The 12,012-nt window shown below is 43.2% G+C and overlaps 1 protein-coding gene across 1 annotated transcript in view; it reads left to right on the top strand.

Annotated features, from left to right (window-relative positions):
- Window positions 1–11,855, top strand: part of LOC148674688 (solute carrier family 22 member 3-like) — a 48,505-nt gene extending 36,650 nt beyond the window's left edge. Inside the window, exons 9-11 of the mRNA XM_088625098.1 lie at window positions 8,270–8,382; window positions 9,100–9,199; window positions 10,923–11,855. Coding sequence (XP_088481224.1) covers window positions 8,270–8,382; window positions 9,100–9,199; window positions 10,923–11,043 — 334 coding nt within the window. The 3' untranslated portion in view covers window positions 11,044–11,855. The remainder of the gene's footprint in view (window positions 1–8,269; window positions 8,383–9,099; window positions 9,200–10,922) is intronic.
- The last annotated feature ends 157 nt before the right edge of the window (window positions 11,856–12,012 follow it).

Genomic DNA, 12,012 nt, shown 5'->3' with positions numbered 1-12,012 from the left:
TGCGGGCTGATACGCCCAGTGTGCAAGGGGGAGGTGGCGGTCCCAGTCCCGTTGGTGCCGGGACACCAGGGTGACCAACTGGCTGGCGAGCGACCGATTATACCGCTCCACTAACCCATGCTCTGGGGATGCAGCGGGGTGGTCCGCGTCTTAGAGATCCCCAGGCGCTGGCACACTCTGGCGAAGACCGTGGACTCGAAGTTATGCCCCTGGTCACTGTGTAACTCCTCCGGCACCCCTAGCCTGGCAAACATCCCCTCCAGTAGTGCATCGGCCACCGTGGGGGCACTCTGGTCCGGGAGGGCATACAGATGCAGCCATTCAAAACAAGCGGGCGATACCGCATTATTTTGCGGTGCACTTTACATAGTCTACCGCGACTTACCGTAAATTCTCGTATAGTACCGCAAGTAAAATAATAGTATCCGGAATTTCCGCAAGGTGGAGCTAATAAAGCTCAACCTCTCATGTTTGAGCTGTCGCCATCAAAGTCTTTAACGAAGATATTACTAATAGTATTAATAATGAATGACCTTGGACAAGCTGTAAACTCAAAGTATTGCCCTGGTCCACATTCTTTTTTTCATTGACCATCTTTGTAAAAGTAACACCACAACATTTCGCAATCACGCATTTGTTTCCAATCATGCAAAGTACAGTCATTTTTGAGAATCTCCGATTCACCATGCCTTTCACATGCTCATAAAAGAGATTGATTTAGGAACATAAACATATTACTGTATGCAAACTGTACTGTATACAGTATGTATATGTATATTTAATGTCTTTACTGTGCCCGTATAAGTATTGAATATTTATATGGAATTTTACCACTGAAGGGAAATTTTAGTAGCTGAGCATAAAAAGAATAGGAGCATACTGTAACGCGTGTGAAGGCCATAAACGATATTAATTTTGGAACATAAACACACAGTATATGGCTGGTCTCGGTACTTTAAAGAAAACATACACACCAGTATTCCATTTCTCCCTAAACATTTTAAACATCGAAGTCTTTAACTAACGTGATACCGGAGTCAACAAGCGTACTTTTAGAATTTGATTAAAAGGGAATATAATAAGGAATCGCGTATCTAAAGAAATTAATAACGATATAATTATATTCATGTACGGGTGTTCGTATCCCGCTGGAGCCATGACCTTTTTTTTTAACAAACATTTCTTTGAAAAAATAAAACATTTCCCTGGCTCAGAGATTAAATAAAACTTCACTCGCACCAAACAAATTTATATTTCTTAATATCACAACATGATCGCATTTAAGTCATTTTAATAACAATGAATAGTCACCTATGCGTTACAATATAAACATTTATATTAATTTAAATCGCGTTTAAATCGCCTTTATTTAAAACCCATAAATAAAGCTGATACTGTTTAGACTTTTAATTATTTAAAACTGTATTACAGCAGCACAATACACAATGCAACGTAAATCGCTCTTTGTCTTCTGCGTAATAATGTTCACCTCTCTGTCCAGCAAATTAACAATAGTAATAATAATGAACTTTATTGTATATGGCGCCTTTAAAGGTGGCTCCTCAAAGTGCTTTACAGGATAAAAACAATAACAACAATACTGTTAGGCTGGGCAAACGATTTTTTTTTTTTAAAGAAATACAAAATGAGATATAACGATGTGTTCCGGCTTAGACATTAACGAAGAGCATAACACGGGGGCGGCATAGCGGTCGGCTCTGGCTTTCCCATCTACTGTATACACCGCAAGTACAACCCCCCTCTCTGCGGGAGTGCTGGCTGTGGCGAATTAAACCGGTTTCACAGGTATTTTCAAAGTAGAAGGGGGCGAGATTTCCAGCGAAAGACACCTCCCCCACTTACAAAACCAGGTAAGTGCAGTAATTACTAATTAAGAAAGCGAGGCTCCTCAATGAAATCGCTTTAACATGCTAATGCGTTGGTGTAACAGTCCGGGCGTGGCAAGCTTCTAATGTCAACCCGACTACGGCGAAAGGAACCCTTCTTTCATTGGAAGACAATGAACATATTCTAGCCCTAAATGAATTAATAGCAAACATGGTTTACATAAAATACATTTTTCCAAGAAAGTTTAGCCTTTGTCACTAATGAAACCACTAAATAAAGACATAAATATATAAATCTTAAGATTTTTAAAATACATGACTTTGCTAAAATTTATTTAAAAATAAAAACGATTACAAACGCCAGTGGAGAGAGAGAACAGGGGAGGGATGTTGGTTTTGCATAAGGGGCGGGGCTATTGAAATGCGGTCTATTTGGGAATGTGGAGTTACATGTTTGTTTGGCTGTTTGTGAATTATCGTTGTTGAGTATGGGGTGTTGAGGTATTGATTTTGTGTAATGCTTCATGTTGAAAATTTAGGTGGATTTTGTTTATGATAAAGAGGATAAACTGGGATGGGAGGGGGGTTTGGTTTTGCATAAGGGGCGGGATTATGATAATTGGAGGAATTTGAGAGAGTTTAATGGTTTGATATATTTGATTTTGTATTGTGGTTGTTATCTATGTTTTTGGGTGGTATTATGTTTATATGGTTGTTTTTGTTAGTGAGTCGTTATCATAGTTATTATGTTTATTGTGTCATTTTTGATTATTGGATGCAATAATCAAAAGAGAGAGAGAGCGAGCGCCTTCTTTTTACTTTTGTAGCCAAAGGGCCTTGCAGATCAGATTCCCTTCCCCCTACGGAAAGACAGACACATGTTTTCACAGTTTAGAAGCCACTCTTCAGACGCAGGCGAGAAAGCAGGCCCTAGATAAAACATCAACTTTATTTAAACTCCAACTTTTAAAATACACGTTTCGAATAGAAAGAAATCCTCTTCCTGATACAGTATGTATAGCAGTCTTTTTTCTCCAATCAGAGGGGTGTCAGATGGTGTCAGCCAATCACCATTCTGAAGCCCTACCGTAATCTCTGGTATAGGGAGACCCCAGAATTCTGTCCCATAGTTTAGATAGATGATAGATACTTTTATTGATCCCGTGAGGGAAATAAAGTAAATCATTTTCATTTTAGGAAATTATTAAACGCTCGGTTAAAAGCAAAGGAGATTGTCTGTTATAGTGGACATAAAAACAAGAGTTTGCTGCGCCGTTATTGGAAACCCAAATTTAACAAAAAATCTCTGACATTATATCCTAGAAGACACAGACCGGTGCCAGACCGGGAGAAGCCCCCAGCGTAAAAGAAAATGCCTGATGAACTAGGGATTGGACAGTTTCCAAGTGCTTGTAAAATCGTTGAAAATGTTCAAATAAATGTGCAAAAGACATAAATAAAATAATAATTTATTTCTTTATCATATTGGCTAGCAAATGTCCTCTCTTTGCTAGTTAGTGGCTGTGTTTCTGCGTTGGGTAGCAACGGGAGACTGTTCTCAGGCGGAAGATGTAAACAGCTTAATTTTCGTGTTAAATAATTTTTTTTTTAATTAAAATTCATTCTATACAACAATCGCATATTTGGGTACTGTTTCATAAAACTTTCATGCTTAAAATGTTTAGGGAGAAATGGAGGACTGGTGTGTATTTTTTCTTTAAACTACCAAGACCAGCCATACACAGTACAGTTTACATACAGTAATGCTTATGTTCCTAAATTAATATCGTTTATGACCTTCAGATGCAACTTCAGATGCGTTATGCTTCTTTTTATGCTCAGCTACAAAAAATTTCCCTTTAGTGGTAAAATTCCATATAAATATTCAATACTAAGCAGATTAAAATGTGCACAGTAAATAGATTAAATGATTACATCTTTTCACTACCAACCAATGCACCACGAGTGCCCCTGTCGGTCATTTTGGTCAGCCAATCACTTACCGCGGTGCCCTGCGGTGGCTTGTGGGTAGTTTACCGTACCGCGGGTTTGTACTGTGCATTTTGAATGGCTGCATCTGTAGGCCTCCGGCCACTTCGTAAAATAGTCCATAGTCCATAGTCCACCACCCGCTCCATAGGAACCCTCAACTTGTGTTGTTGTAGGGGGGCCCGAGAGCACTTGGGGGGACCTTCTGCACCACGCACACCACATGGTTTGGCACAGGTATTGCACACGTTTGACAATACCTCTCCACGTCCCAGTGGCAAAGACCCCAATAAAAATGGCCTCGGAGATGTTGCAGGGTTTTTTTTACAGCCGAAATGCCCCACGCCCGGCTGGCCATGCACCGCTCGAAGCACAGCCCCACTGAGTGACTGTGGCACCACCAGCTGCCACTGGATCTCGCAACTGGAGAGTGCCTGCCACCCCCGGCGCAGCACCCCGTCCTTTACTTCCAAGGCCTCTCACAGGGCAAAGAGGGCCTTGACAGACTTTGGGTGCGGGCCGAGCTCATCTCGCTTAGGCCGCGCTTAGGCTGCTTTCCAGCGGAGCGCCGGCTCCACGTCAGGATCAGCCACCTGTCGCTGCGCCAGGTGTGACAAGCCCACGCCAGCAGCCTCTCCAGGGCTGTGGACGTGGCGCTCGCCTCCGCTACAGTGCATACGGCCTCCTCGCGCTGCTCCCACCGGGCGCAGTAGCGGCAGTCCGCGGCGTCACAGGGGTGCGGCAAGAGAGCGTCAGCATTGAGATGGCGAGATCCCACAAGGTGTACGACAGTGAAGTCGTACTCCTGTAGGACCTCTATCCGTCGCTCCATCTGCCCCTCTGGCTCCTTAAAGTGGAGCAGTCAGGTGAGGGAAGCATGGTCGGTCCTCAACCGGAACCGGGTCCTGAACGGCCTGAAGTGGGGGACTGCCGCCATCACCACCAGCAGCTTGCGATGGGTCATGCAGTAGTTCCATTCAGCCTTATTCAAAGCCCGACTGTAGTAAGCAACTACACGCTCCCCATCTGGCCGCTCCTACGCCAACACCGCACCCACCCCTGTGTCACTTGCGGCAGTATCTAGGATATACGGTAACCACGGATCGGGGTAGGCCAGCACGGGGTCCCCCACCAGATCTTCACGTAACCGGCCGAAAGCCGTCTCGCAGCCCAAGTCACAGTCGAAATGGCGGCCCTTCTCGGTGAGGCGGTGTTAGCAAAGTCCCAGACAAACCTCCGGTAATACAAAGGCGACCCCAGAAAGCTGCGCAGCTCCGAGACGGTCCAGGGAGTCGGCCAACCCCTCACTACAGAGACCTTACCTGGGTCTGTAGCCACCCCTCGCTGTCCAACAACATGTCCCAGGAAGGTCACTTCCTGCTGCAGGAGCTCGCACTTGCGGGTGTTGAGCCTCAGGCCAGCACGGCGGATGCAGGCCAGCACCTCCTGGAGGTTCGTCAAGGCCTGGTTGAAACCCCGGGCATGAACCAGTAGATCGTCCAGATACAGCACACACTGGTTCCGCAGGACCCATGCCAGCACCCTCTCCATCAGCCTTTCGAAAGTTGCCAGGGCATTGCACAGGACAAAGGGCATGAGAGTAAACTGCCAGAGGCCCTTGCCGATGGAAAAGGCTGTCTTCGGGCGAGCATCGGGAGCGAGCGGTACCTGCCAGTGGCCGCAGCGGAGGTCAAGGGAGCTGAACCAGATCAACCCGGTGATGTAGTCCAAGGCGTCGTCTATCCTCGGCAGGGGGCATGGTACCTCCACGAGCCGTCTTTTTTTCGGACAAGTACAGCTGACGCCGACCACCGGCTCACGGAGGGCTCAATCACCCCCACTGCAGCCATCTCCCAGATCTTTTCCTTGGCAGCGGTCCGCTTGGATGGCCAGAGCGTCACCCATGTTGATTTCGTGCTGGACCAGGGCTGTGCAGGTGCAGTCCTCATCTCTCGCTGCAAAGAGGTCCTCGTTTTGGGCGAAAAGCACCTGGAGCCACTGCCGCTGGTCCCGATCGAGGCCCTCGCTGCTTCGCTGGTAGAGGTCCTCAACAGCGCATCTCGCTTCCATGCAACGCTTGGCCCCCGCCTTCTCTGGTCCCCCGGGTGACTCTGGGGCAAGATCCGTCACGCTCGCTCCCCGGCTTGCAGGCCCAGTCCGCCACAGCGACTGCCGCCGCCGCCACTGCCTCTTTTTCCCCCAGCTCCAGCAGGCCCGCGTCCCTCGTGGCGTGAGGGGCGCCGATCTTCACAGTGCTCTCTGGAGCAGGGGTTGAGGTGTTCAAAGGGGGACAGTCCCCACGCTGAGCCGCCCCGTTCTTGTTTCCCGACGCTGATCTAGGAGTGCGAAGCTGTGCAGGCCGGCTCCTCTTCGCCCTCGCTGGACTCCTCCGTCGCCGCCTCGGTTACCCGGCAGGGCGCACTGTGTCTGCTGGCGCTTCCAGCCACCCTGAAAATGGCCTCAGCCCGTGTAGTAAGGGCCAAGGCCTGCTCCAGCGAGGCCGGCGTGGCCAGCTGTATGTGGCGCCGCAGCTCCTCGGGCGAGAGGGCCGTGAGAAAGGCCTGGAGAGCCATCTCCTGTTGTGCCTCCCGGGGGAAAGCTGGGTTTCCTTGGTGGGCGAGGAACATGACATCAGCGGCGACCGGGCCCAGTCGCTCTCTTGGTCGGCGCCGCATCAGGTCTGGCGCCTCCTCCACGCCGAAGTGCAGCCGGAGAGCTGCTGCCAGCGCCGATTATTTGTCTCGGTCCTCATCCGGGATATCCAGGAGCACCTGGAAGGCTGCTCCTTCCAGCGCCGCCGCCAGGTTGCCAGCCATCTCTGCCCGGCTCCAGCCATTCATCCAGACCGTGAGCTGGAACTGCGCCTCGTAGGTTTCCCAAGGCGCTTCCCCGTCGTAGCGACCGGGTTGCAGCTGTACCAGCGGGTGTGGGAATAGCTGAGGAGCTCCAGCAGGGAGAGAATCTCCTCGCTGGTTCATCCGCTGGGCGGAAGTAGCGGGCAGTTACCCCATTTCTACCGGCAGGACCACTACTAGGTAGCCCTGGTAAGGGCTGTGGCCACCTGTCGCACCCAGGAGTTGCTCAGGCTCCAGATGTGTGCTGCCGGTGGGTTCAGTCTCTTTTAGGGTCAGGCAGCGTCTGCCACGGTTTGTCCATCCTGCCCACTCTGACACCAATGTAGCGCTTTCAGGTTCTTTCAGGACAAAGGACTAGTGGAGATGCGATAAATTAACTAAGTGATTGCTTTATTCTTTTATCAAAACCACCCAAAACCAAACACAGGCTATACACACATATGACGAGACTGACGGAACACGTACACATATTTAGGGTGGTAATTACTTAACAACAGGCTATACACTTATAAGGCTACACAGGACACTAAAACTACTATGCCACTATTTACATATGCAGGGTCAGCTGCTGGTCATCGTGCTGAACCTCAGACTCCCCCCGGCTACAACTCCCAGCCTGCTCCGCGGTACTATGAGCGCCTAGGTGCACTTCTTCCTCACCACCGGGCGAGGGAGTTACAATACTATCACACTTCTAGTGTACTACATAAATTCTCTAGTATGTTACTGTACAGTATGTTAAGATACTGTATACCATATAGGTTTGTTTTTCCTTTTTTAAGAAATGTAAAAATCCTCACATGAAGAACCTTATGAAAAGTATTCAGAGCTTGGAGATTTTCTTATAAGATAGAGATGTACTCTGCTTTGCCATGATTTCTTATGAAACGCATGATTAACCACACCTTCTTATGCTTTACTTCGTTTTACTACAATTTACTGTGGCTTTATTATTTTAGAATATGCTAATGCTTAATGAGTGTGCTGCATGGATTTACCCCTTCCAGTATTACAATTCTTTTCAAATTTAATTTAAAATTTAACAATTCTGTTCAAATTGGTCCAAACTTCAGTTTTATGTTTTATTGACTGATGCTAAATATATGTTGGCACAATGACGTGGTGATTAGCAATGTTGCTTTACAGCAGCAAGGTCTTGGTTTGGTTTCAGTTTTATTTTCCTGTTGTTTCCATCGTTTGTTTTTTTTCCCCAGTGCTCTAGTTTACTCTCTCTATGATCAAAACATGTTAATGGGCTTCTTTAATTTTTCCCTGAGATTTGTTACCATGAGGAAGACTGCTGGTCTCCTAACCTCATTATTACCCATGAATAGACAGGCTTCAGCCCCTCTTTCTCCCACACTCTGAGTATACACAGACAGATGCTTACAGTATAACTGTTTAAATCATAATGGGTTTGGTAGAAACACAACTAAACAAGTCACCTCTGGCCTTAATTTTGTTTTAATGACTTAAACAAAATACAGCTGTAAGACTAATACAACTTTCTGAATTTTTCTGGTCAATGACTAAAGTACCATTCATGCCTCAAACAGTTTTTTTAAATGTTGACCACAGGAACATTGGATTATCTTTAACCTCTTCGCTAAGTGATGTGGGAGGAATTGTAGCCCCGTTCTTGCTATACAGGTTAGCAAGTTTTTGGATAGAGCTACCAATGTTATTATATGGTGAGTATCAAAGTTCTATATTTTTATGCACTTTATTTTCACTTTGAAGATGTACTGTACTGCATACAGATGTATAATAATTTCTACATTTGAGGTACTTGAATCACTTGCAACAGTTTCTGTCTTCACTGACTCTGATCTCCAATTAGGACTATTGCAAATCATTGGTGTCCAGTATAAAGCCACTGATACAAGGACATGGTGGTGTTTAGGTGCTTTTGTCCCAGAAATGCCAGTGAATTATGGTTTACTGTGTGCTTCCATCCATTTTCCATTGCTGTGTTGCTTAACATTAACAAATTAAAAATAAATGAGTTTATCTACATTAAAATTCTAAATGTTGGTGTAATTTATTCAGAGAGCACTAGACCTGAAAATCAGTAAGAATATTTTTAAATGATTTTTGTTATTGTTTGAAAAAGGAGTACTGTAGTTCGGTAGGTTTCAATTGGCAACGAAAAGCTGTAATTGGCCAGTATAAAATATTGAATAATAATTTGTATAATTTTGTATAATAATTAATCATGCAAAACTGACTGCCAAAACAGAAAAAGATCACAATAAAATGAAATTCTAAAATGAAGAAATGCTAGTGATCTGTTTAAATCAAGATTTTGGTAAAGATGCAAATCATAAATAAAATGTATCTCATCAAAATAATAAACATGTATGAGTGCATCCCTATCAATATAAATTACAAAGTTCTTGTTTTGTCAGGAGTCATGGCCTTGGTCTATGGAGGTTTGGTGCTTCTTTTACCTGAAACAAAAGGCATTGACCTACCAGAGACCACTGAGGATGTGGAGGCTCTGGGAAAGTAAGACAAATTACACTGTACATTTTAACAATCGTTACTTTGTTACAATCGTTAATTTATTAGCTAAGGGATTTCTAGGCTTTGAAATCATTCTGAAGATCAAGTACTTTATTAGCTGTATCATAATCTAAGCATAGCTAAGTGTGGTCATTACTAGGGTACCATACCATGCTGCTACTATAGATGGTGTGGGTGGACCATTAGGTGGTTCACTTTCGTCTGGATGAGAATTTCCAAAACAATGTTTTGGTTTGATGACTGGGAGCACTGTGCTTTAAAATGCGCTGTGCTTCAGATTAAATTTGGTCCAAACTCATTAGTCATTAATTATTGCATGGTACACTGGAGTTCTCGCTAAATTCCAGTCTGCGCTTGCGCAGTTTACCTAAAAAACCCCTCTTAATTCAATTAGTGAGGCAACATCTCATGTCAACCAGTTGGGCGGTGCATGTTAAAGGATGATGAAATGGGTCTCCCCCTGCCTGCAAAGCACTCAGTGATGCTTCAAGATTAAAATCACTATATAAATAGAAAGTTTGGACACAGTGTAGGCTAGAGAGGTACTGATAATCTTCAGGCTAGCTTTGTGTAAGGAGAATTGTTTATTTAGAAGAAATCTTTTGAAATTTGAAACACTGGAAATAAATGAAATAAAGACAGGAAATATCCTGTACATTCTCGTGACATTTATATCAGATGTTCAGTGAAACAGTTGTTATCTTAAATTAATTTTTTATAGATTGTAGAGGAATGATTTCATAGATTAGGGCAAGTGAGCAATGTGAGCTGATTTCTTAGTTTGGAACACAACTGAAGAATATTAAAATACTAAAGTATTTTACAATACTACTTTTCAATAGAACTATAAAATATACAAATAAAAAAGTAACATTGGAGAAAAAATCTATTGAATATCAAAGTGATATAATTCTCAAAAGAAGGTTGGAAATCAATCTGAGAAGTGTTCCCGAACCTAAAATAAAATGTAGTTTAATGCTCCTTAAACAGTCATACACAACTTTGAAATAAAGCAAAAGGAGGTGTGTAAATATTAAAATATGTAATTTGGTTACAGCAACACAGTTTAACATGGACTGAAATCCAAAAGGAAGTATTGCTATCAGTAGGACATACAAAGAAAGTCCTTGACATTCTTTATGTACATTTAGAAAGTTGTAAGAACAGAAAATGAAGAGTAGGAAGAAAGCTTGGGAGGGATTAAGTCCGGTCAATAACCTGTTTTCCTGACATCAACCACCTCTTCTCTGCATTCTTTGCTCCGGTGGCACTCCACCAACCTTACTGCATCTGTCAACGCAGCAACACAGATAGGACCCCCATGCAACCAATTGGGCAGCTGCAAAGGTGGGGAGGGGGTGGAGGAGGGATGCAGAAAATAAACAAGGAAGAGGAGAGAGTGACATTTGATATATTTGGAGACCGGTTGCTTACGTCAGAATTAGTGGGAATTGCAGCAGCTGTGTCGAATGAGCTCGGCTTCCTTCATTCCTCCCGAACTTTCATTAAAAACTCCATTATGAGAGACTGAAATGAAGCTATATTTCTAAACAGTCTGAGGAGTTTTCTGATGTTTTTCTATGTTTGCAACAAATTGAATGGATCATGGCTCAACTTTAAAAATCACTTATTATATTGGCAGTTATGTGGATATGTTTATTATTTTTTTTCTTTCTCTGCTTCTCATCTTTTTTTTATCTTACAGGGACACAAAAGTCATAGGTGGCCTGAAATGGTCGTGTCTACAGAAGGGATTGCCTGACCACAAAGAAATACAAAATTGTGCAACACAGCTGACTTGTTCCTCATCTCAGATAAGGAAATAATTGTATTGATAGAGAAATACTGGATAGTGGTGTGAAGTATCCCATTGTAGTTGGAGGCAACCTGTATTTGATTTATGTTCAAGTAGATAGCTGTGTCAGCATTCACAGGCTGCAAAGGAACAAGTAGAGGTTTATTCCATGCCTAAAAGAAAAGAGACAATGTTTTGGCTATGAAGCCTTCTTCAGGTGTGACACATTCCATTCTTATCAGCATGGGATAAACCTTTACTTGTTCCTTTGATTTATGTTGCTACCTTACTGTTGTTATCACAGTTACTATATTACTATGACTTAAATGATTTAAGCCATCCATGAAGAATTCAGATACAATCTGTTTGTGTTATTTGAAAAAAAGTAATTCTATGTACAGTATCTAAAAAGAAGCAAATAGAAGTATTGCATCTTTACTCTTCAAGTAACCAAAGTGAATATTTGGTAATCAACAGAAACAATGTTTAGAAAACAATTCAATGCATTAAATAACACTTTACCTCATTGAAGGTAAGAACAGTATTTTATTATTAAATAACACAGGTACTGTATGTTTTCAATGAAACACACACATAAGTAAAGCTGTATCTTTTGGAATAGTAATTTAATTTACTTTCTTCCTAATCTACAGATGTGTTTCAAAATCTACAGTGTGTGCAAATTTGCAGTGTAACCTTTGAAACATTTTCCGGGGCAATGAAATCTGTATTAAGAACTCCATATGAAATGTTTCAGTTTACAGAATGTTTTGTACCATTGCCACTAAAACTTCAGTCACAATGTCACAATGGTGATTAAAAATACATACAATTTCAAGGTAACTGAAGTAAGTTGTGGTTGAATACAACACATTCTTAAAGTACAGTATAATGGCAAGACGTATACAGACTTATACTGTACATATATTTTATAAAACAATAGTATCATATACTGTATTTTAAGATTTAAATTAAATACTTTTGCTGCTTACAATAAAAT

The sequence above is a fragment of the Lepisosteus platostomus genome, chromosome 3 (assembly GCF_059453375.1).
Source record: "Lepisosteus platostomus isolate fLepPlt1 chromosome 3, fLepPlt1.hap1, whole genome shotgun sequence".
Lineage (NCBI taxonomy): Eukaryota > Metazoa > Chordata > Actinopteri > Semionotiformes > Lepisosteidae > Lepisosteus > Lepisosteus platostomus.
This window is presented reverse-complemented; position numbering and strand designations above follow the sequence as displayed.